The sequence below is a fragment of the Vigna radiata genome, unplaced genomic scaffold (genome assembly GCF_000741045.1).
Source record: "Vigna radiata var. radiata cultivar VC1973A unplaced genomic scaffold, Vradiata_ver6 scaffold_394, whole genome shotgun sequence".
Lineage (NCBI taxonomy): Eukaryota > Viridiplantae > Streptophyta > Magnoliopsida > Fabales > Fabaceae > Vigna > Vigna radiata.
In genome coordinates, this window is record NW_014542624.1 from 51,002 (window position 1) to 77,971 (window position 26,970).

General features: G+C 36.3%; 1 protein-coding gene across 2 annotated transcripts; it reads right to left on the reverse strand.

Moving 5' to 3' along the window:
- Positions 1–835: 835 nt before the first annotated feature.
- LOC106780513 (brefeldin A-inhibited guanine nucleotide-exchange protein 1) lies at positions 836–26,415 on the reverse strand. 2 transcript variants are annotated; one of them, XM_014668810.2, is made up of 11 exons: positions 25,135–26,415; positions 20,540–20,857; positions 18,949–19,282; positions 18,279–18,701; positions 17,522–17,814; positions 8,663–8,936; positions 4,965–5,464; positions 4,299–4,620; positions 3,314–3,650; positions 1,987–2,669; positions 836–1,777 (listed from the first exon to the last, which is right to left on the reverse strand). In XM_014668810.2, the coding sequence occupies exons 1-11, from the start codon at positions 26,187–26,189 to the stop codon at positions 1,169–1,171; spliced, it is 5,148 nt and encodes a 1,715-aa protein (XP_014524296.1). In that variant the 5' UTR covers positions 26,190–26,415; the 3' UTR covers positions 836–1,168. The 2 variants fall into 2 exon arrangements, with proteins under 2 accessions (XP_014524296.1, XP_022632725.1); XM_022777004.1 differs by lacking the exon at positions 25,135–26,415 and having other exon boundaries at positions 18,949–19,292; positions 20,540–20,697.
- Positions 26,416–26,970: the final 555 nt, after the last annotated feature.

The following is a 26,970-nucleotide window of genomic DNA, read 5'->3' on the forward strand; positions in this document are numbered from 1 at the left end:
GATGGTAAATAAAGAAGATGTTTATAAGACATGACAAATAAGACTATAAAATTGATTATTCTTTTAGATTACAAATGACCTATATAATATTGAAGGATAATAGACTTACTTTGTGGTCCCCCAATTTTAATTAGATTAAAATATTGGTAGGTCATTCATATACTTCAATTATGTAAAAAAAAGTAATAGAATATTTTATTAATTCCAATCATACAAATTACATTCTCATCGTATCTATATTTAATAACTAAAAGTTTAAAAATAATAAAATAAAAACACATTGAAATAAATAAGAAGATTCTAAGAATAGTATTTTCTAATTATTATGAAATTATTGAGAATTGTTTTTATCCTAATAATATATTATTTACAACACTCCAATAGATGAACATTAATTATTCTCAACATGTTTACAAAATATCCTGAAATGTCTCCTGAGCAAACCCTTTAGTGAAAATGTTTACTATTCGAAATCTTAGACTTTTATCGAAATTTGTTTTGAAATATCTATCCATTTCAGTAAGGTTTGCCGTATCATGTTGGTTTGAATTATAGACAATGTAAATGGCTGATTCACAATATAATTGCTATCATATTATAATCACAACAATTCATGTTATATTAAATAATTTGTTACATAATGTTAAAAACATTAATGTATTTAAATTATATTGATTTAAAGTTGAAATAAATTATTTTTCTATAATGTAGATAGCATTTAATACGATAGTTAACTTTGTGGTGATATCACATGTAAAAGTTTTCTCCAAATAACAAATTATTTTACAAATTTGCCAGAGATTGAAAATAAAGTGTAAGAAAATTAATCAATAAGTTAATGATATAATAAGAAATCCCATAACAACTTAAAAAGGTAAGAATATTAATTGTATATCTTAATTCCTACGCCATTGCCTTAAAAATAAAAGGAGCTGAAGCCTTGGTCCCTGACAGCTCGATCAGTAAATCTGGTACCTCAGTATTCCGCTTGAAATAAATTTCTCATTTACATTAATGGCACATACAATAAAAAAAAAACAAGAATAAACCTAGACAACAATGGTGAATAAATCAAGATATGACCATGTATTGGCTCGTTGGGTATCTTGTATGGAAATGCTGATGGAAATTCAGCAACATCCAGAAACAAAGTATCCCAAAACTAAATTTAATCCATTATAATTTGGCCAACAGCTGAACGGAAAATATTACTCAGGGCATGTTGAACTTCTCCAGAGGTGTGTTCGCTCCTTACAAGATCAACCAGTAAGTGAAAGAACTGTGGAATATACCGTCTGAATGAATCCTTTTTCAGCCCAGTCAACCCATGCAATGCTGAGATGACTAAAGATGTCCTAGCAGCTATCTCTTCCTTCTTTGCTGAACTGACGGGCAATTTTCGGTGTGGAGAGAGCAAGGTATCATGCTTGTGAAGAGTGGAAACAGAACCAGAACAACTTAGGTATATGTCCAATACGTTTTCACACACAGCAACTAACTCTTGTTCCAGGTCTATTTCGTCATGCTCAAAATGATTCCGGAGATGTAAATTTTGTAAGAAGTTGAGGTGATTCTGGAAAGACTCATTTTCAAAATGAACCATGGGAGGGCCAGATATTTCTAAGATGGAGCAAGCTTTCTGCAACTTCTTCAGTAGGATTGACTCTCTGTTCACCTCACGAGCATGTAAAGCCATAGATGAATATAATTCAATGAGGACTTTGATGCTGGCTGCAGATAAAAGTTTCTGATGCTTTTTGTACATATCAATTGTAACCTGCAAATGGAACACAGAAAAATGCCCTCAAACTCGTATCAAGCTTGAACTACGTAAGTCTTAAAAAAGACTTTCTTGAAAGAAATAAAAAAAAATTAGTGGATTACAATTTAAATTCCGTGGATGCATGTATAGATTGAATACTAGAAATTTACTGCTTGTGTTTTAATTGTTAACTAATATACATACAACAAAAGCAATAAGTAAACCTGTGCAATCAGTAGCTGCATAGCAATATGGCTCTTCGTTCTGGACACAACATAGGTGGCCGTTTGCAGATTGTCATCATCAAATTCATCATTTGTCAAGTCATGATCAGAAGAACTTTCCAAGTCCGTGGAAGGCTGTGAAAAGTGAGGCACCTCGATATTATTCATGGTTCTCAAGACTTTCATGAATCCCTGTACTGTTGACATAGCTGCATCTTTCAAACACAGAAAGATCTCTTTCCATTCCTCTGCTGAAAGCCTGTTACCTAGGTCATCTGTGAGACGCACTAATCCAGCAACTCCAGTACTAGCTGGACCCTGAACAGGACTTTTAATGAACCCTGTCAGTACCAACACCACCCCTGGTAGCTGAGACCTCACCTCATCAAAGAAGGTGACAAATATATCTATTAAACCTTCTGCTGCTACTGAATAAGCCTCAGAATCCCATGAGCTTCCTTCAGTATGCACAGATACTGAAGAAGGTGAGGACTGGTCTTCTTGTACATTCACCTCTCTCTTTCCAGACACTGAATTATATACAGGGAAAATAACAGAACAGAAAATGCTATTCCAAAACGTGTGGGAGAATAGATGACCATGATCCTTCAATATATTAAAAAGCACCTCCAAAGAACTCTTTCTGATAGCTGATCTAGGATCGGAAGTTAGTTTTGATAACCCTGCAATGAAATATCAGAATATTAACTTGAAGCAGAAAGAACAGGTAATATTTTTGGAAAATAAGGCCTGAAATATCCTTATGCAGATTTAGGTTATCTACTGCAAAGAATGGTGTTAAGCCACTAATTGTTTGACTTTTTTTACACAAACATGGAGCTAAAGATACATTTATTTGTTACATCTAATAAGCAATTCTGTTGACAAAACGCAGCAATCATCAATCAAGATTTTAGCTTGAAAAACTTAATAGAAAAGCAACATACCGTCCTAAAGTGCATATTCAACAGAAATGCAAGAAATAACATTTATTTGGAATATCTTAAAAAGTGGATTTTACATCTAATACAATTCCACTAAATCGACTTGAAATATGAGGTTTACATTTTTACTTATATATATAATTTTATCATATATTTATTCAATGTGGGATCCAATACACCTCACATTAAAAATTTGACAATTTGAACATTAGATTAGATATTAACAAGTAGTCCAATAATAACTTGATGACAAGTAGCACGATAAATCTTGTTAGGATAGACTTTAATATCATCTTAAAAAGTGATTTTAATCTACTCAATTATACAAAATCGGTTTAAACAGTACAAACAATTTTAAGTCAAATCATCTAAAGGCATATTACCTGATAGCAAAGGATTCCAAAAAGAAACATGATCATCGTTATCAGTATGGCCTTGTGCAACAACCGATGGGCCATCAACACTGCTCTTCTTATTGTAAACAAGTCCTCCATCAGCAAGTCTGACTGCACAGAAACGAATAAATGCAATTGCATTGAGGCTAACATCACTGTTGAATCGGCTATTTGTAAATGTCAAAAGGCAGCGGACACAATCGGTGAAGGTCATTGTCTCTGTCTCAGTAATATAAGGAAAAAATTCACGCACTATTTTCTCCATGGTCTCAAATGCTAATAATACAATATTCTTCCGCTCATCAGCTGCAGCAGCTGTGAAAACCTGAGCCAAAAACATTGCATGAGAAGTCATGATTGTTTCATTGTCTCAATTCACCAATGCTAACACATGACATGTAAATTTATGATGGCCATTATCTGAACATGGTGTAAGAGGAAAACTCGCTAAATGAAATTATAATAACAATTTGCTGGTATACCAAACTTGTGTATTACATTTAGATTCTTGAAAACCCTCAATAGTTTGACTGGATATGCATCCTTGAAGTCCCTTTTGTTTTGTTTGTATTCATTTTCTTTTGAAGAAGCTGTTTTAGTGGGTACAAACTTAGATCAATAATTTAACTATTAACATTCATTCCTGAAATATATCACTTGGACAATCTAAATTGCCAACAAAATAATAAAATCATATGTTTCAATGATAATGAATTAAAAACTAGACAACAACTGTAACCATTTCTATCTTCAATGCATCTCTTGTGTATGCAAGTAATCAAATGTATATTTTTCTCAAAAAAAAAAAACAGTAAACAAACACAAAGTACTTTTTAATTTGTTTCACTTTTGTTAATAAAAACAATTGAGCAATGTTTGACTAATTATTTTTTTTTTATCAAATAGTTTGAAACCATATCTCAAACATGGGTTTGGGGGAGGTGAGGGGGAATCAAGCCAACTTCAACATTACCATAAAAACACTTTTCCAGCCAGATTTCACATTACTGACTCGACTAAGGACCATCTGTGAAATACAACGAACAATTAATTCTCTAATTTCTGTGGTGTTGCTTTTTTGCATAACGATTACGAATGGTCTCAAAAATTCATTCTGAAAGTTGTAATTAGCCAGCTCCTCACGCTCCAAAAATTTCATTGCAAGTTGTCTCAGGGAATCCATTGCAAAGATTGCAACTGACAAGTTTTCTGACAATCCAACTGACACAAAGAAATCTGAGAGAACATTCCATATGCGAGACCATACTAATCTGATGCGGTTCATATTATAATGCCTGCAAATGCAACCATGTTCTAGTCATAACTTAAGTAGTTTTAATGATCACTAGAATTATAATCATAAATGTGCAAGAAAATAACTTAGACTCATCAATTACAAACTATATAGAACGTGGTTGAGAGAACATCACAATCCTTTTCTTAAGGACTAATAAAATCAACAAAAGATCCCTTTTCATGCAAGAAGCATCTCCCTCATTTCAAAAGATATACCAATTAACATTATATGTACATGATTTATATTCACTTTGCAAACTCCATATATAAAAAACGTTACCTAAGAGATCAGAATGAATTTTACAAAGAGAACATCTATCATAAAAAGGACAAGGAAACTTACGCAATTTCTACTATTTTAGTGAGACCAAATACTCGGGGATCTGTTGGAGACTGTAATTCCGAGATGGAAACTTTGCAAAGTGCTTTGACAAATGCAACTATTGCTTCCCCATTCAGCCGTTGACTATGAGCAAAAACATGGTTCAATTCAAAGTTCCCAATCTGGTCCAGTAGATTTAAGTTTGAAATGAAATTATTTATCTGTTCTGTTGTTAATATTGCTGAAGCATTGACACCAATACTTGTACTGTCATACGAACTACCACGAACCACAGCCACCATGGCTGGATTCTGGAGTGTTCCTTTCTTAAAAGGAGAGAAACCTAATGTTTTCGGTGCTTTCTCATCGGTTTCATAATTACTTGAATTGAAGAACGTTGCATCACTTGGAGCACCTTCACCTAACAGTTGTAAGTGCTCAATTCGGGAGAGGCAAGTTAATATGTGTTCCCATGCTTCAAATAGATGATCTCCATCTTCAATTGCAATCGATATTATTGCCTGAAAAAAAAAATATTTAAAAGATATTACAATGACATACATGACATTAAGTGGCTCATTCACATGATAAAAACAATGTACAAATCAAAGTAATCCATTCATTATTGCTTTTTTGATAGAAGACCAATATGACTAGAAATAGAATGACACTAATATATAGTGTGTTGTTAGTAGGATATGAAATGCAATACTAGAAATTGTTGGTATAATATTAAATGTATTACTAGAAATTGTTAGAAGATTCTAAAGATTTCTTTGTAATTATCACTTTAGGGTTAGAGTTCTATATATATAGAGGCTAATGTACCGTTTCAAATGCATTAATTGAATAAGAATTTTCTTTCTTTCAGATTAATCCTTTCACATTGGTATCAAAGCTTCGAATCTTGGGAGCATTGCTTATGCAATTCTTCTTTACCATCTTAGTTACGGTTCTTTTTAGGGTTGCCTAAAGTGCACTCATATCCTTTAAATATTGAGGATGCTTGAAGTGCACCCAATGTGGTTTTATCACTGTTGCCACAACCCATTTACTATCCACAGACCTTTGCTGCTTGGAGCCATCGTCAAAGCTGTCACCAGATTTTCGCTGGAGTGTCAAACCTTTTAAATAATCTCTATTATTTATTTAAGCATGGCAGCTCCACTAAGCAATGTAGAGCTTCTATCTTCAGATATACATGCACTAGATGCTGAAATTGAATGATTGAAATCTCTCATGGAGTCTATCACTAAGTCAACCTCTGGTACTTTCTCTCCAGTCATGACCGGTAAGAACTTCAATTCTTCTTTTTATGTTTCTAAAACTTTTATGTAATGACTCTTGCGTTCTTGACTTCATCTCTTTTAACATCATATGTTTCTCTTTTTAGTAACCACATTATTGTTGCCAATGGGACTTGTATCCCAATAACTTTTCTCTCTTGCCATCCCTCAACCTTAAAGATGTTCTTTATGTTCCAAACCTTTCTAATAATCTTATTTCTGTTAATAAACTTACCCATGACCTAAAGTATTTTGTAACCTTCTTTCCTACTCATTGTGCTTTCCAAGATCTTGCCACGTGGAGGACGATTTGAACTGTTAAGTAACAGGGAAGGTTGTATTGTTTTAACAACTTGGGAACTAAAGATAATATTAGTACTCAAACAGGTACCTCATGTCTCCATTCTTGCACTACTTTTGAGTCCTCTCAAATTTGGCTACTCCACTATCATCTAGGATATCCCTCATTTTCTCAATTTACCCTCCTTATTTGTCAAATTCTTCCATATGGTAAAAACACAACTTGGAAAGTCAATTAAATGTTTATGTTCTAATAATGAGAGCGAATATATAAATCATGACATGTCTAAATTTCTTTATGAAAATAGTGTTGTTTATGAATTTACTTGTTGGATACACCACAACAAAATGACATTGCTAAAAGAAAAAATAGGCATCTTCTTGAGGTGACACAAACACTTCTTTTCCAACTTAATGTCCCTAAATCTTGTTGGGGAGTGGTTGTCCTCATTACTGCCTATCTTATTAACCGATTACCCTTTCTGAGTTTTAGATGGTCTGAGACCCATTGAGTTCGTGTCTTCCTTATTTCCATATGTTCCTTTCCTTTCTAGTCTTCAAAGTCAGATGTTTGGATGTATTGTGTTTGTCCATATTCATAGTCAATTTCGTCGAAAGTTAGATCTTGAAGTTGTTAAATGCATATTTGTTGGTTATGCATCTAATAAAAAGAGATATCATTCTTACCATTCTCTGAGTTGAATTTTTTTTACCTCTAATAAATTGCTTTTTTTTTTATGAAACTACATCTTTTTATGAATGTCCCTCAACTTCAAGGGGAGAGTTCTTTTAAATCTCGAGTCATCTTTTGTCCCTTTCATACAAGAATCGTCTCATACTACTCATGGTACACTTGATACTTTTCTTGACATATCTCGTATGGATATCTTTGAAGCTGCTCCTAACAAGGGCATCTTTGTTCTCGAGTCAGTGTTAGCTCCAAAAATTAGTCATGGTTTTTAAGGTACTCCTAATAAAGGCATCTATGTTCCCAAGTCAAGGACAACTCTGGATATTTGTCATCTAGAGACTTTCTTCCATATACAATATCAAAAGAGACAAAAGCAACCTAGCTTGATCCAGCAATAGCAGCAATCACCTAACTCGGGAGTAAGTGCTCCTTCTTCTAACACCCTTGAACCTTTGGAAAATTCCTTGAATATTAATTGTGAGCCTGACCTTGATGGCTTTCCCATTGGTTTGAGAAAAGGAACTTGGTCTTGTACCAAGTATCCTATTTCTCACTTTGTATCTTCCAAAAACCTATCTATGTAGCACCAAAGTTTTCTCACTACCATCTATGTAGCACCAAAGTTTTCTCACTACCATCTATGCATTTGGGATTATGTATGGTCTGTAACGTGTAGGAAATTCAACTTAGGATATTGCATGTTCTTGGCTGTAAATTTGGTGACTTGGAAAAGTAAGAAACAAAATGTTGTTGCAAGGTCTAGTGTAGAGGCTGAATTCCGAGCTATGGCACAAGGGGAGTGTGAATTGTTATGGCTGAGAATTATTCCAAATGATCTTAAAGTGACATGTGAAGAACCTATGATCCGTTATTGTGATAATAAGTCATTAGTATTCTTCACAATCCAGTTCAACGTGATAGGACCAAACAGAGATAAATTGACATTGTATTAAAGAGAAATTGGATAGTGACCTTATCACTACTTCCTACGTATGTCCCATCTAGGCTATAGTTAGTAGATTCGTTTACAAGAAGTCTTCCCATTGAGCCTGATTCCATGATCTCACACGCAAGCCAGAAATGAAAGATATCCATTCACTAGATTGAGGAAATGTTGTTAGTAGGATATTAAATTCATTACTAGAAGTTGTTGGTATAATATTAAATGTATTACTAGAAGTTGATAGAAGTTGTTAGAAATTGTTAGAAGATTCTAGAGTTTTCTTTATAATTATTACATTAGGGTTAGAGTTCTCTCTATATATAGAGACTGATGTATTGTTTCAAATGCATCAATTGAATAAGAATCTTCTTTTTTTCAGATTAAACCTTTCAAGTGTGTGAAATTGGCAACCGTCATTATAAACGGAAAAGGAGAATATGTTTATGTAAATTATTTGATTTGAGTAATGTTGATGACAGTTAAATCAAGATTCAATTACCTTGACAGCATCAACATTTTTTTGTTTCATATCTCCAGCACAATGTAGATACGTAAATTTGGCAACAGATGTAACAAAAGCATCCCTTTGAGTCTGCATGCCCATCACTGCAGTAACATGCACAGCATGTCGAAATCCTTGTAAGCATTGAGAAGTAGTTACCCTGTCATCACTCTGGTCAATTGTTACACTGAATGCAGCCAGCATAGGCCCCCAACAAACTTCGACCATAAACCTCAATATAGCCACATCTGTGACAACATGATACGCAGATCTGCAAAAACAGGTAAATAGAATGTCTAAACTATGAAATGTATAGAAAGATAACATCACTCATGTAATAAATATTGACCAAATAGCATAAGCCTTCAAGGAAAAGAAAAATGCAAATATGGAAAGGATGTAAGGTGCAGAGCTAATACATGACAATAAATATATAACAACAAATAACAATAACCTTTTACCACCAGGTTGGGTCAGAAGACATGTATCAAAAGATGAAATCCCCTCAAATTTCTGTCAATAGACATTATTTAAATCTAAATCTTAATATTTTCCCTATTACTTGGTTTACCTATACATCTCACTAATAGACTACAATCTATCTGATATACTGTCCTTATTGGGACTTCGTCAGGTCTTCTCTACAAAAGCTCAAGCCACCTACCATCTCTTTTTTTTTTAACAATAGCTGCTACCTAATATTTCTCAAGCGCATTCATCCTCAAACTTGTCTGCATGCCATCATAACATTCTAATATCTTCAAGAATGAAATTTTCTCGATGTTGGCTTTCAATGACCGACATTCAGTCTCGCACAATATCACCGTCATAACATTCTAATATCTTCAAGATTGAAATTTTCTCATTGTTGGCTTTCACTGACTGACATTCAGTCTCGCACAATATCACTAATCTTGTAGTTATGTAGTAAAACTTTCCCTTAAGCTTGAGTGATACTTTTCTATCACAAATGAAACCTGAAACAATTTATATTTCCTCCATCCCACTTTAATACTTTGGTTTACATTTCCCTCTATTTCCCTGTCATTTTGTATTATAACCAAGATACTTAATGATTGAAGGCATGATTGTGGGTATGGTTTGGTGTTCGAGTTTCATGCCCATGCTAAAATTTGTGCACCTCTAGCTAAACTTCCATTTCATACACTTCATTTCCCTTTACATAAACGAAAGTCAAGCTTCAAAAGTTTATCTCCACCCGTATTGCTTCCCATTTATTTCTTTTCTTAACTCCCCAACCAGGACATATCATTTGCAAAATGCATGTATTATATGGTATCTGCCTCATGGATATATTAGCAAGTACAATGTGGTTAATTATATGTATAATTAACCATTTAATTGTATGTATAAATCTGGTTAGTTTTATTCACAAGTGGTTAAAAGAAAATAAACTTGATTGTATATATTATCAATATATGACTAATAGAGTCACGAGAATAATGATATTTTTAATGATAGTTACTTTGATTCATGAGTGGTTAATGATGTCATGAGTTATTGACTATCTCACATGGTTAATTACATGTGCAAATATGATTAACTTTGTTTCACAAGTTGTTAACACTGTTATGAGGTTATTGACTGTGACTGTCAGATATGGTTAACTGCAGTGAAGTTACGGAGATAACTAAGAGTAGTTAACCACTTTCAAAACAAAATTAAATGTTTTTAGATACATGATTAACAACTTGTGCTGGTGGACACCGGGTTTATATTTTTGGGTATAGACTACTTGGTTCTCTAGTAAGGAAAAGAACATCCAAGACTCTCAGATTTAGAAGGAATAGAATAATTTTCTTATTATTCCAAGAGGTTATTAATCCCTATATAAATACATAAGTCTGCAGTATATTTTAGGAAATATGGACTGCATATTATCAGAGGAATAAATCCCTATGATTACGGGATTAATCAACTATAAATGAACCTAATAAAGAGCACAAAACTGTTACAAAATTACAGCATATCAAATATAAACCTTCCTAAAATACATCATGCCAATCTCTATCACACCAATCATGGTTTCTGACACTCCCCCTCAAGCTGGTGAATAGGTGTTTTCCATTCCCAGCTTGGATATGATTCTTTCAAAGTTAATGCAGTTCAGCCCCTTGGTGAGTATGTCCGCAAGTTGGTTCTGGGTGGATACATATGGTGTGCAAATCATGCCACTGTCCAGTTTTTCCTTGATAAAGTGTCTATCAACCTCAATATGTTTAATTCTATCATGCTGTACCGGGTTGTGGGCTATGCTAATTGCAGATTTATTGTCACAGTATAACCTCATTGGTTCATCCCACTTTATCCTCAAGTCTTCTAATATAATCTTCAGCCATAGAAGTTCACATATTCCGTGGGCCATTGCTCGAAATTCTGCTTCCGCACTTGATCTAGCCACTACATTCTGTTTTTTACTCTTCCAAGTAACTAAGTTTCCACCAAGGAAGGTGCAGTATCCCGTGGNTGATCTCCTATCTACCACTGNCCCCGCATAGTCCNCATCTGTGTATGCCTCAAGACTTACACTCTTGTTCTGTTTAAACAAAATTCCTCTTCCGGGAGTCCCTTTCAAGTACTGGACAATTCTAAGAGCAGCTTGTAAATGTGCTTCCTTTGGTTGGTGCATAAACTGGCTGACAAGACTCACAGCAAACGCAATGTCTAGTCTAGTGTGAGATAAGTAAATAAGCCTTCCCACAAGTCTTTGATACATTTCCTTGTCCACAACAACATCCTCCTCCATACTTCCCAATTTTATATTTGGATCAACTGGGGTGCTTGCTGGTCTGCAGCCTGTCTTTCCTGTTTCTTTAAGCAAGTCAGTAATATACTTGTTAGAAGTGGACTTTAAGCCTAACTCAACCCCACAAAACCGGCTTAGTAAGGTGAGGTTTGCACCCACTTATATACACTTAAATGGCCTCATCTCTAGTCGATGTGGGACTTCCAACACACCCCCTCACGCCGAGGTATATACATCTCGAGCGTGGGATTAGACTTTTTTAATGGGTGGTCCGATAGCGGCCCGATAGCAGGTGAAACAACATGCCCAACGACAACAGAAATCGCTAGGATAGGCTCTAATCATGGCTCTGATATCATGTTAAAAGTGGACTTTAAGCCTAACTCAACCCCACAAAACCGGCTTAGAGGGTGAGGTTTGCACCCACTTATATACACTTAAATGGCCTCATCTCAAGTCGATGTGGGACTTCCAACAATACTTTTGTTGAGATATAAAGATTCCTTTCTTGGAATGAGCCACTTCAATTCCTAAGAAATATTTAAGCCTCCCTAGGGTCTTGATCTCAAACTCGGTGGCAAGGCATTCGCTTAACACTTGTTGTTCCTTTTTGTCATCTCCACTTACTATAATATCATCTACATATACTAATAGAATTGTTACTCCCCCTGAAACTGAATGTTTGATAAATAAAGTGTGATCCCCTTGGCTTTGTTTGTAGCCCAAACCTGTCATAACTTTGGTAAATCTTCCAAACCATGCTCTTGGGGATTTTTTCAGCCCATATAGAGCCTTTCTTAACTTGTAAAGAGTTCCAGCAGTAGCCTGTCCATTGTAACCAGGGGACAATTCCATGTATATTTCTTCTTCAAGGTCTCCATCTAGAAAAGCATTCTTCACATCAAACTGCTGCAAATCCCAATCATTATTTGCTGCTAGTGACAATATTACTCTGACCGTGTTCATCTTAGCAACCGGGGCAAATGTCTCCAAGTAATCAACTCCATAGGTTTGAGTGAAGCCTTTGGCCACCAACCTTGCTTTGTAACGTTCGATGGTTCCATCCGCCCTATACTTTATTGCATATAGCCACTTACACCCTACTGGTTTTTTTCCAGGAGGTAGGGTGACAAGTTCCCAGGTCCCATTTTTGTTTAACGCCTCCATTTCCACATCCATGGCCTGTTTCCATTTCCTGTCAGACAATGCTTCAGATACAGAGGAAGGTGTGTGTGGAGTTGAGGTTAGTGAGAAAAGTTTTATGGGTAGGTGAGAATTTTTCAAAGGATAAGAAATTTGATAGTGGGTAAAGTGGTTGTTGGGTGCATGTTCTAGTTCCCTTTCTAAGGGCAATGGGTAGGTCAAGAGTTTGGTCTACCTGCACTTTTAAATTTTCATAAACAAGTTCATTAGAATCATTGGAATTTATAGGATTTGAAGGTGTTACCTCATGTAGTGATGGTGGATTGGATTCTTGGACATTGTCAGGTTCTAGAATGGCCTTTTCTCTCCTTGAATATACCATATTTTTCCCAAATTTTCCGCCGCCATCAGGTGCAGGTCTCACTGGTTCAGGTGCAGTTTCTAGTTCAGGTGCAGGTTCAATTCCTCCCTCAATTTCAGGAACAGCGATGCCATTTGTCCCACCAATTTCAAGCCCATTTGTCCCACCAATTTCAGGTCCAAACATTATGTTTGGGAACATGAGAGTCTCATCTTCCTCTCTTACATTCTCCCCTTGAAGATGAGGTTGTTTGAAGTAGCTCTCTTTTTCGTTGAAGGTGACATCTCTTGACACATAGAATTTCTTGGAAAGAGGTTGATAACATTTGTATCCCTTTTTTGTGGTAGAGTACCCTAAGAAAACACATTTGACAGCCCTAGGATCCAATTTTCCCCTTTCATTACTATGAACATGTACAAAGGAAACACACCCAAATATTTTAGGTTGGAGGTTATTTGTAGGGTCTAGGTGTGGGTAGAATGAGGATAAAACTTCCATGGGACTTTTTGAATTTAAAACTTTAGTAGGTAACCTATTGATTAGATAGGTGGTAGTAAGAAGGGCTTCCCCCCAAAATCTCTTAGGAACATGATTTTGAAAAAGTAGAGCTCTAGTTTGATCTAAAAGGTGACCATTTTTCCTTTCTGCAATCCCATTCTGTTGGGGTGTGTTCACACATGAGGACTCATGGATTATCCCTTCCTTTTGGCAAAAAGAGTTTAGAACAAAATTAAAGTAGTCCTTGGCATTGTCGGACCTAATTCTTTTGATATTGACCCCAAATTGATTTTTAATCATTGAGACAAACTGGACAAACACAGAGCTAACTTCAGATTTTTGTTTCAACAAAAAAAACCCAAGTCACTCGAGTACAATCATCAATGAATGTTAAAAACCATTTTGCACCTGAAATATTAGGAACATATGCAGGACCCCATACATCAGTGTGAACAAGGGAAAACGGGAAAGGACTCATCTTGTTNCTAATGGGAAAAGGTACACGTTTGTGTTTCGCAAACTCGCACACCTCACAATGGAGACTCTCCACATTTAAATTTTTAAACAAGGAAGGGAAAAGTAATTTTATAACTTGAAATGACGGATGTCCTAGCCGACAATGATGAANTTGAGCTTTCTCTTTATTGGTCANGGTGGATTTAGAAATGAGACTCTTGTTAGGCAGATTAGGGTCCTCCATGTAATATAGGCCATTCCATTCTCTAGCATGTCCAATCGTCCTCCCCGAGTTCTTGTNCTGCAATATACATGTGTTGCTGTCAAAAACAACATTACATGAAAGATCTTTGGTGAGTTTTTGTATGGAAATCAGGTTGGTAGATAGTTTAGGGACATGAAGAACATTTTTTAAAGTCATGGATGGGCTTATTTGGACATCTCCTTGTCCGACTGCAGTTATGAGGGTTCCATCTGCTGTGGAAATTTTCTTGTTGCTAGGACATGGGGAATATGTGGAGAAGTATTTGGATAGGGGGGTCATATGGTCAGTGGCTCCAGAGTCTAATATCCAGTAATGTGTATATGGTGTATCTGAAACATTAAGCCTAAACAAAAGTGGAAACTTACCCGAATATGTCAAAGAGCACNTACCTGTGGGCTTCTCCAATTTACTAAGGATGGATCTTACCCGTTCTATCTCTTCATGATTCAACTGGACAATTTCTTCACCTTGTCCATTAGCAATGTATGCTTGCCCTTGCCCTCCTTTTTTCTGTNGTCCTCCTTTCGNTCCCCATTCTCGACTTGGGTTTTTCGGCCCCCATTCTCGGCTTGGGGTTTTCCCATCTTCTCCTCTCGAGCCCCATTCTCTACTTGAGGTCTTTCCATCTTACAGTCCCATTCTCGGCTTGGGGGCTTTCCATGTAATTTCCAGCACTTTTCCCTTCCCTTGTGTGACGAGGCTTCTTACAATGGGTACACCAAATCTCCTCATGTTTTTTCTCCATACTAGGAACCCAGTTTTTCCTCTGATTGGAAACCATGGTTGTTCCTCCTTCAGCTATCATTGCAGAGTTTTCGGTGGTTGAGGTCTCCAACATCAGCCCTCTTCTGCTTTCTTCACTTCGGATAATGGCCACCACTTCATTAAGCCCTGGGACTTTCTCTTTTCCCAGGATTTGAATTCGGACTTGGTCATACTCAGGATTTAGGCCTACCAAAAAATCATAGACCCTATCTTGTTCAATATACTCTTTCAGAATTGCTGAGTCTTCTGAACACTTTGCTTTTATAACTCGATAGTGATCCAATTCCATCCATAGAGACTTGAGTTGATTGGCATATTCTGTAATGGATTTGTTTCCCTGTTTGGCAGCCACGGTTTTCACTTTTACATCATAGATTTGGGCAACATCCTTGGCCTTAGAGTATGTTTGTTCGACTGCCTCCCAAATATCCTTTGCTGATTTCAGAAACATGCAGGTATCACTGATTTCTGGGACCATTGAATTCCACAGCCACGCCATGATCAAGGAGTCTTCTTCATCCCATGATTTGAATTTGGGATCAGTCGCACCAGGTGCATCACCCGTCAGGTGACTGATCTTCCCTTTTCCTTTCAAGATGGTCTTAATGATTTGAGACCATTTGAGGTAGTTTTTCCCATTTAATCGATAAGCGGAATGAACATTTTGTAGCTCTCCAGCAGTCTGGAATTTGTCCCCTGTTTCCAAATTCACGACTTCAGCCATACCCAGATGCGATCAAGGTAGAGAGGGTTGCGCTGCAATGAAGGCTTGTAAAAAGGCCTAAAGGTGGTGCAACAATGAAGGCTGCTTTTTAGGTTAACTGTTGCGCAGCAATCAAGGCTACAGTTTTGGTTTAAAGGCACGGTCAGAGACTCCCAAGGATCGGGAGCTCTGATACCATCTCAGATTTAGAAGGAATAGAATACTTTTCTTATTATTCCAAGAGGTTATTAACCCCTATATAAATACATAAGTCTGCAGTATATTTTAGGAAGTATATTTTAGGAAATATGGACTGCATATTATCAGAGGAATAAATCCCTATGATTACGGGATTAATCAACTATAAATGAACCTAATGAACCTAATAAAGACAGCACAAAACTGTTACAAAATTACAGCATATCAAATATAAACCTTCCTAAAATACATCATGCCAATCTCTATCACACCAATCACGGTTTCTGACCGAGACCAAGTTAAAGAGACTGGATTGAAGCTCACCATTAGTGCAGTCCTGTAGACAGACAAAAATCTTTTGTGGTGTTTCATTTTATGTTCAAATTGAGTTTGTCTGAATGCAAAGCAAAAAGAGCTTTTGAGACCTTCTCTAGATGGAAAAGCTCTATATTTCCAATAGAGAAGCTTCAAAAGCTTTTCTAGTTTGTACCTAAACAGGCTCACTTTAATTGTGACACTGTCTTACATATCTTTTTTTTTCTTACTACAAGATAGAGAAACTCCTTTCATCTCTTACTCCTGCCACAATATATGGCTTTTCCATGTTGGTGACTATTCCTTTTAATCCTCTAATGTCTCCATTAATTCCTCCAATGTCTCTCCATTAATCTTTGAGCTACTGCTCCTTCAATTAACCTCCCAAAGATAAAACGAAAATCACTTTCTGTAATAACTTCTTAATTACCCTCTCATGTAGCTTCATCTTATGGCTATGCGCTTAATATCTATATAATTAGCCTACTTTCGTAAGTCATCCTTGTTTTCATACTCATACATAGGGATTAAGGTACTTCTCTACTCGTCTAGCATTATCCCCAATCTCATGATCTTGTTAAACTACCTTTCATATCTATATAACAAGCCATTTTGTGCCTTTCTTTTCTACTTCCCTTCATACCTCATGGTACATAATTTAGTCCTCTCTACTATACTCTAAACGCTCTACTATACTCTAGACACTCAATTCATATGACCAACCACTTCATAGGAAAATCTTACTCATCACATGCACTCAAAAATATGTAAATAAAAAAATCCATTGAAAACAGCCAAATCAAAAAGAAACAAAATGCACTTCCAAAAAAATTAATAATAATATAAATAACTTTTGAATATCTCTTTGGTCCCTCAAGTATGTGTTTAGTTTCGTTTAGATCTCCCAAATTAAAATAAAAAATGATTATTTTCATTCCCTACAACGAAAATAGTCCACTTTTAGCCCTTAAGGTTATTTTCAGTAATCGTGAGGCCCCCTAATGGGGACCAAAGAAGAAAGAGCTTAGCTGGTCCAGTTCTGAAACCAAATGCACTTCCAAAAAAATTAATAATAATATAAATAACTTTTGAGTATCTTTTTGGTCCCTTGACTATGTGCTTAGTTCCTTTAGATCTCCAAATTAAAAAATGATTATCTTCATTCCCTACAACGAAAATAGTCCATTTTTAGCCCTTAAGGTTCTTCTCAGTAATCATGAGTCCCCCTAATGGGGACCAAAGGGGAGCTATTTCCAAATTAGAGGAATGAAAAAATCACTTCCAAATTTGAAAAACAAAAGCAAATTAGACCCAAGTTTAAGGGACCAAAGACAAGTATAAACCTAAAAATACAAATCCAAACAATGAGCACTGTCTTAGCTTACTCTGATTTTCGCGAACTTGATTTAAATTGCTCCTGAATATGCCGAATGAGAAGCCCATTTGCACCCACTGCTTTTTCCTCACTCTGCTTCCAGTTCACAAGATTGAGTATACCTTCTAATCCTAGCAATCTATTGAAGCTATTTGCTTGTTTATCTTGAGGAGCAGAAGAATCGGCATTCATTTTAATTTCATTTTTAACAATTTGGTCATAAAGTGCCCCGAGGTATTCTTCTGCTAAATCCTTTCCATCATCTATTCCTCGGTTGTTTCGAACAAAATCAGCTTTAGTCATCTGGAAAGTCATTAACAGAGAATATGCACCACAAAAATCAGGTCAAACCTATATTTGGCATTGCAAGATATCCTTACAATCTCAATTTTGTAAAACAGTAGATCAATATAAGTACTTTTCAAAATAATTTTAAATGTGATCGTTCATGGTGTTCACTGTGTTTCCCTGACAGCTAAAATTTAACATAACTACCAGAAGAAGACAAATAAATGGAATGAGAAAATTACTGATATTTTCAAAGCCATATTCAGAATAATGTGTCTAAACCAAATTGCCTTCAAAGGATAATTTTCTATTATTATTATTCAAATTTCATCAGTAAAATAGGATGTATCAATCATTAAATTTTAGTTAAGCCTGATAGAAAATAAACCACAACAAGATTGGGCACCAATTAATTCACAGAGCTGATAGTCTAACTGCTGAGCCTAAGACATGATATAAAAGATTCAGCAACGTCAAACCTTATCTTTCACCATATTGTTATGAGCATCTGTATTAAGCATTATCACAGAGTAAGCGAGAATGTAGGCAGTATCTGCACTGCTAAAAGAACTAGGGTTGCATTTGCAGTAGCGCTCAGCAAACTTCTCCATGATGCGATCAATTTTTTGTGCCTCACCAGGCAACCTGAAGCCCTGAAGGAAAAACCGAATAGCTTCACCAAAATCCATCTCTTTGAAGTTAAAGGAATCTACATACGCATGCATAACTTTTAGACAAAACTCTTCCCTTTCTCCCAAATAGTCACCAATCTTGGTCTCATCAAGGCCAGCTGTGTTCTTCAAGAACAGTGCCACTTGTTCTGGAGAACTACCAACTTTTTTGTTGCTTATCAAAAATTCAATACCCTTTGGAGGTTTTCGATTAAAAAGTGATATGCCTCTCTGCATTTAACCCAGAAAAAAAAATCAGCACAGAACATGAACATTTGAAGCTCAGGAAGGTGTAATTATGCAAAAATGGAATTTGTTGGAGCAGGAGAGATAGAAAAGAAATTGCAGACAGAAACACACACAGGTTTTTGTGTAGGTAAAATCACCAATCATAACTGAATCCTATGCTAGTATAAGAGGATAATTTAACATGATGATGATATAACATTAGTAGTCCTCTGAACCAAGTACTGGATACCTGAAGTTCAATTTTATATGCTCGACGTTGCTCTAATGTGGCAGCATCTGAAAATTCAGAATTCACATCAGGATGCAGCTCATGATCAGAAGCATTTCCTTCTTCTACATTTGACATTAGATAAGTTTCGGCAGTGCTACTGCTTTCTGGGCTCTTTACTACATCAAAATCTCCTATCCTTATCTGCTGGTCCATCCACGCTCCCATTGACTTAATAATACTGACCAAGCACTTCACAGATTCATGTCGAAAAGTAATATCCTGTGCTGGAGACAAAGCTGTAGTTGACCCTGTAGGTGGTCCCAAAGCAGTTTTCAGAAGGCCATTGACAATCCTGAAAATATCTGATGGAATTATAAGAGTTTAAATACTAAAACACGATGCAAAACAAAACAAACATAAGTAAATAAAAAACTGTCTATTATATTCATACTGCAGACCTTGAATAAGCTTTAACTCTTGGAACAGACAATGCTCCAAGTACACCATTTAAGCAAATTTCTCAATAACACAAGCAAGGAAACAGGTATGACCCTAAAACCCAGTGACTCAGTGAAGCCCTCAACATGACATTCTACTCTAAACAACATAATCTTTCATCAGAACTTGTTACAAACATATTTTTATTAGGATAAAAAAAATACTCAACATCTCTATATTGATGAAGCAAAAATACATTTAGAATCTTTCCATTCATTTAAACATATTGTTATTTCCTTATTTTGGAGTTTGATTGGTCTGTGATGAGAATGTAATTTTTGCGATTATTGTCAATAAAATAATTCTTTACTTTCTTATATAGTTGAAGTCTTTCAAATCCCTGTTTACAATAACATCCTACCAGTTTTCCTCTAACTCTCCCTATTTATTAAAGTTTAAATCATGCAGTATCAAGCTCTATAGCTATTTTCTCAAGCCCATTTGATATTCTTAAGAGACAGCTTGTATCCTCCTCCAAAACATGTCATCCACCACTAAAGAATTACCTGTCAAAGTACCAATATTCCAAGTAGCATTCCTAATCAGACACTTCTAAACTAGCTTCTTTATACACATCCATCCTAGAAAATGTGAGCAATCTCGCTCATTTAACACTACATCTAGGTGCTGATGTACCCGCTCTAGCTCATTTAATTTGACATTATACTTGACTCACACTGCATGTTACTTGTGGATAACAAACGAGCATTAGCAAAAATCTTGTGAGTGATCCATGTTTGGTACATCGAAAAGTTTAACATTAGTAATAAAAAGCCTAGCACAACTCTCCTTTATATTATATTTCTGATAGAACTAATTGTAATGTTCAAAATTGTAGATAAAGTATTCAACAATCCTAATTTGAACCAATTACACCCAAAAAATCCAAATCCCTTTGCCCCAATACAAATCCCAAGATACTCCTAGGATTGAAGTTAGTCAGCATTCTTTTTTTTCTATCAATAAATGAAAACATGATTATTCGTCATTTTTGTTTGGTAATCAAGTTTAATTATTATGTAAGCCTTTTGAAGTATTAACCCATTTCTGTTCTTGGAAACCGACCACTAACAGGGTATAAGAACAGCAAAATATCACAAAAGCAAGATACCTTTCAAATATGTTTGAAGCATCCACATCACAATCATAGTTGACAAAAATGTCAATAATAATCTGAGGATCCTGAGATATTTTGTCCAATAAATTGAGAACGGTCATCTTTTGTAGAAAACTAGGCTGAAGAACATTCTCTAGAACTCGAAGGATAAGCATGGGAAAGAACATGCCGATTTCCTTTTTCAAGCCTGATCTGAATTTTGTTAACAAGTTCATGAAAATGGAACACTGAAGTTGGAAAATGGCCATTGCTGAGAGTGCACTGTTCTTTAATAATGACAAGCAAAGATATTGCTTGATGGCATTGAGAAACCTGCACCATGTAAAAGAAAAATATAGGTGTCATGACAAATTATTATCAATAATATTGAAAAAGAAAAAGATCCTAGGGAAAGAACCTTTTCACATACGACTAAGTCAATGCCATTGAACACACAAACAAGAATACTCTATATGATACTATTTTCATACTCCATCTTAAGTTCGATCATATATATTATATGAACCGAGCTATTACAAAACATAAAAAACCAAGGCACTCAAGAGACTTAACAAACACATCCATTAATTATTTACAATCAAGAGTATTACAAAATTTATTTAATGCCAAAACAACTTAAAAGAGAATAGTTAAAGTACCTGCATTCTAAGACGCAAGGAACCTAGCTATACCAATTATGTCATTTGGACAAAATAAACTTAAAAGAAACTCTTATCTTCTAAAATATTCCTATTTCCAACATTTATTCGAATTTTGAAAAGCAAGTAGTGCCCCAAAATTAGACAACCATCTCTTGCATGAAGTGGAAGTCCACCTTTATGTGTTGTGTGCTTTTATGTAAAATTGAATTGGAGGAAATCTAAAGATTGTTTGACTATCACGTATTAGTAACGTTGCATATGTTTTATTTCTAAAAAACCCAGGTTCTAAAAACATAGGAGTGCAGAGCTAAAAGATGCCATGGATCAATATTATGCTTCTGGACTTCAACGGGGAAAACATCCTGCTTGTCATTTATATCAGGAAAAGTGGGAAGGCAAAATGGATTTTTAGCTCATTGATAGCATGATGGACTAAGGCTGATACAACCACAACATACCTGATCTCATCTGTAATTGCCACTCTGAAAAAAATATTGTGACAGGTTATCCATAACTATCAGCTGCCATGATGCTATGTGATAGCAATCAGCAGAGTAGGAGAAGAGAAAAAAAGAAATCTGTAAATTATTGCTCACTCTGTCCAAAACTACAGAGGAGAAGGTTTGCTCACTATACATGATACATTGACCTCAATCCCAAGTCCCAAATTCCACCTCCCTCCCCCCTCTCCCCACATGCTCCTCCCCTCTATATTCTCCCATTCTCTCTCTTCAAAACAGAAAATATTCCTCACCAGATCCCACCTCCAGCTCACCTGCCACACAACAATTCTGTTAAGATCCCAATGATTGGGTGTGTGCTGGTGGACCCCAAGAAATAGGTTTCCACTTCTTCCTTTCATACACCTCACTGAACTTCCCACTTTGCCCTTTTCTTTTAAACTCATACTCGTATCAACTCCATCCCTCATAATTTTCACCTTGTCCTCAAGGTGAAGTTCAGGGAAGTAATTCTCCATATTTTGTAGAGATTCTCACAAATTGTCACATGATGGCATACCCTTCCATTTGACTAACACCTCCGAGGCCTTGTCTTCTCCTTCTGTAAGAGCTAGAATCTTTTCTAGTTGCATTTCCAGCTCCCAATTCACAGTTATACACAGAGGAAGTGGCTGCACCATTACCTCTGTTCACACCATTGGCTTGAATAAGGAAACATGAAAAACTAGATGGACCTTGCTACCTTCTTGCAACTTCAATTTATAAGCTACCTCTCCCACTCTTTCACTTATTTCATAAGGCCCATAATATCTAGGACTCAAATTTTGATTAGTTCTCTTGGCTAATTCTTTTAGCTTATAAGGTTGGATCTTCTAGTAAACCCAATCTCCAATCTTGAATTTCACCTTTCTTCTACCCTTTTATATGGTTAGGGATTAGTGGGTTAGGTTTGGTCCCCTTATGATTTATTGCATTTTCTTATTTCTTTTATGAAATTTTGAGGTGTTCCCTACGATTGATATTTGTGGTGCCAAAATAGTTAGGATGGCAAACAAAAAAGTGATGCCTTAAAACTCTCATTTCTATTAAAAAAAGAGTAAAGAAAAACCATAAATACGATGGAAACTCCCTTAGCCATGGTCAAGCACTTTCAAGAAAGTTAAAGTCATCCTTGAAGATGGTGTCAACTCTACCTTGTGGACCACCTTTGGAACCATTATGAAGCATGGATTGAAGAGTAGTGTAGGAGTTTAGGCCATTGTATTAGGCCATGTAGTGTAGGTTTGTTTAAGGCTTGTATTAAGGCCCAAGTAACATAGGATTTTCCTTAAAAGTTAGACATCCAAACCAAGTGGAAAGTGTGTGTCATGTGTCATGCTTCCATTGGAGAGGATTTTCTTTTTAAAAGGTAGCCACATGGCACCCTAGGAGTGGAGAGTATTTACTTTTAGTAGTGGCCACATGACACTCTAGGAATGGAGAGGATTGTGTTTTGTGAGTGGCCACATGTCTTCCCATCATGTAGAGGTTAGAAGGCCTCATTTTTGGCCAATGAGAGCAAAGGTGAGAGATCATGCTTTTAGGGTTAGAAGGAGACATCCTTGGCCTATAAATAGAGGTGTCTCCACCCTTGTATTTCATCTTTGATGTTATGCTGCCCATTTTTGGCCAGACTACTCATCTTAGATCAAGACTAGAGCAACCCATGAGGCCCCTCTAGTCACCTTCCTCCTTGAGTTGGCCTAACCTCTCTTGGAGCCACCAAACACTACACCACCACCACCATATCTCCTAGAGGTTTTGAGCTTCTACATCATTCATACATTAGCTCATCATCCTTGGACCATTTACCACCACATTTCTGCACCATTCATCCAAGGAAACACTCCTCCATGCACATCTCCTAGCTTTGGCCCAACCAAGCCAAGGAGGTTGCCATCAAAATATAAGCCCATTACCTAACAAGTTCAAGGGCAAAGAGATTTCCTATGATATCAGCATTCCTATCCAACCAAATACACCAAAGGACTACCCCGATAACATCTTCAACTAAATTTTAATGTTCTATTTTAATTTACCAAATATTTTCAAATTTTGCTCCAACGAAGGTGGTGTGGTCATGGATGAAGGGACACTTACACATGGAGGAGTAACTACAAGAAGCAAGGAAAAAGCTCAAGAAAGGGATAAGAGAGTCCAAGCCATCAAGGAGGCTTCTAAAGGAGTTTTGACAAGAAGCAAGGATAAAGAGAAAGAGGAAGAAATTCATCAAGCCAACAAGACCATTAGAACTCTTAGAATTAGTAGATATAGCTTAGAAAGGGTTAAGCAGCCTTGTACTCATATTATAGCATCATTTGGGGTCAATTACTTATAGATTGCATTGTTCGGTTTATAGGATACTTAAACCTAAGTTGGAATGGCTAATCTAGGCGTTTTCTTTGTGTTTGGACTTGGCTTGCTCACTGCCAAGCTCTTATAAATAGGGATCAAGTGGCCAAGCTTAGACACCTCATTCCCAACCAAACCATCCAAGCAAACAACCAAGAACCATCTTCCAAGGCCTTCCATAGCTCTCAGCCTTTTTACACTACACCATCCAAATAGCTTCCACAATTCAAACCAAACCTATAATCATCCATCCCCAGCTGTCCGCAACAAAACCCTTCAAACCCCAAACCAGAATTCAAAGCTAGCATCTTCTATTCATAGCATTTGCAACCTCTAACCTCTTGAGCCTCCAAGAAACACTTCAAGAACTAGCCAGTAACCTTATAACCAAAACCAACCTACCTTCTTTCCTTTCTTCCTTAAGCTAGCTGAACAAAACCTAACTAAAACACATCCAAGAATCTAACCTTAAGCAAGGTTCTTCTTCCTAACTCTTCTTCACCTCTTTGGAACTTGAGTGCTCAGTCCAACTACAAAAGAAACTTCCCTTGGTTTCCATCAAGAGGACACACCAAGAATTCCCCAAGAAGCTCAAAAAAGCAGCGCCATTATAATACAAGAACTACAAATCTGTACCAAATTGTTTGCTTTGATCCTGTTAATGAGTGGGAAACTGCGGACGTATAAATGAATTTCTGTCTTTCATACAGCTTGAGTGAAAACTCCCACAACATAACATGCCAGAGATCCAAATTCAAACTTAACAACAAATGTGAGCAATTGTAATCCACTAGTTTCTCTAATTCTCACATCTCTATATAAGTGAAAGTGTCACTTCAAGAAACCCTTAAATAGAATAAAAATTCATTCTGTGTGAGTTATGCAAAAAATAGAGACGAAAATTACATTCAACAAATAGTGATTGTAAGAGAATGTGAGTAATTGTAATCCATTAGTTTCATTACTTCTTATATCTCTGTGAAAGTGAAAGTCACACTTCAAAAGGCCCCTGAATAGAATAAAAATGTATACTAGATGAAAAATTACAATCAACAAACAGTGATTGTAAGAGAATCGTAGGTATAACATTACTTGCCTCTCATTCACGCGCCATACTGAACCACCAGTATCCATGACTACCTTAAGGAGCTCTAATGACAAAATTTTCCCTCTCAAGAGGATACGATCATCAGGGTGCTGTTGAGATGAGAATTTCATGGACAGTTTGCACAAGTTTTTAAAAAGAAGAAAACCATCCTCCCTTATTTTACTACCATCAGCTCCAGCTTCATTATCCGACTTGTCGGTACCTGTTTCATCCGCTGCTTTGGGCAACGGTATACGGACTTTCTGGACTTCCACAGGAAGTGATATTGAAGATGGTTTGATAGGAGGACCCTCACTGGCCTCCATTATCTCGTTGATAAAATTTTGGCAAAAGTGTATGGAATTGCCCTCGTTCAAATTCTTATCTGTGAATTCCAAAAGTTCACTGACAGGAACCTTTCTAAGGAAGACATCCATGGAGTCTTCCTCGACTCTGGTGAAAACAATGATCATGATCTGGGCAAGAACCGATTTAGCACAGATCTGATTAGTGCCGTTGACTCCCCCGAGGTATACATTATAACATGTTCTCACAATTTGAATGAGACTGTCTGCCCGGATCAAAATGCTGGGGGATCTTACAGCCGAGAGCAATACTCTCAGCACCCATAGCTCAACTGCCTCCTCCCCAAGGCCACCCGACTTACAGATAGCATCAATCATATTAAAGACAACGTCGGACTGCGAAGCATTCGAATTGGCGGGGCGATTGATCTCCCCGCGGATAAGGCCGAGAGAGAACAATTTAAAGGTGCATTCAAGAGCAGGCTCAACAACCTTAGGGTAGGCAGAGTCAAGCGCGAGAAAGAGAGGTTGAAGGACACTGTCGGCATCTGAAGAGGAAAGGCCTGGAACAGGAGATTGGGTGTCGCCTGAACTAGAGTCAGAGTCAGAGAGGGATTCGAGCTTGTCAAGGATGGATTTGCACGAAGAGACAAGGTGAGAGTGCTTACGCCAGGCGGCGTTCTTGATGATCTTGTCCAGTGATGGACCTACAACTCGGCCGCAGCGGGAAGGACCTCCAAGAGATTGCGATGCGGACATTTTCTTTCAGAGATGAAAAAAACAGGATCATAGAATTTGTTCACATTCACTTATGTGTGTGAACCACGGAAACAACTCAAAATCTATATGCGTTTCTCCGAGTCCGTTCACATATTCATTCTCCTATCGCCTGGAGATTTGGGAATTTGCATGCATGAAGCACAATATAAGCATAACTCCCTCATTTGCTGGTTGAGAGTCTCTGCCTCCTGAACCTACGTTTGCGTAATAAGGAAAACAATTGTCTAGCTAACCGGGCAACATCTACCACATGGTGAACGGGTTTTTTAGATCCGACCCGATCTCCCCAATTGGTTTGAATTTCAAATTTTAATTAATTTAAATTTTGGTATTTTTATTCTCTTCAAAAACTTTACTAGTACGTTGTAGAATATTGTTTTATTTCAATTTTAATTTAACTTTTTTAAAATATACTGTTAAGTCACAATATAGTATAATTGACTATTATTTTACAAGTGGATACCACATGTGAATAATATATATATAATTAATTTAAATTTGGTATTTTTGTGACAAATTATTCTAATTTGTTATTCTCCACAAAAAATTTACTAGTAGTAGTACTCACGTTGTAGAATATTGTTTTATTTTTAATTTTATTTCAATTTCAATTATTTTTTTTTAAATATACTGTTAAGTGACAAGACAATATAGTATAATTGACTATTATTTTACCAAGAATAGCAGACATAATTAATTTGAATTTTGGTATTTTCGGGACAAATTATTGTTATTCTTTTCAACAAAAATTTACCAGTAC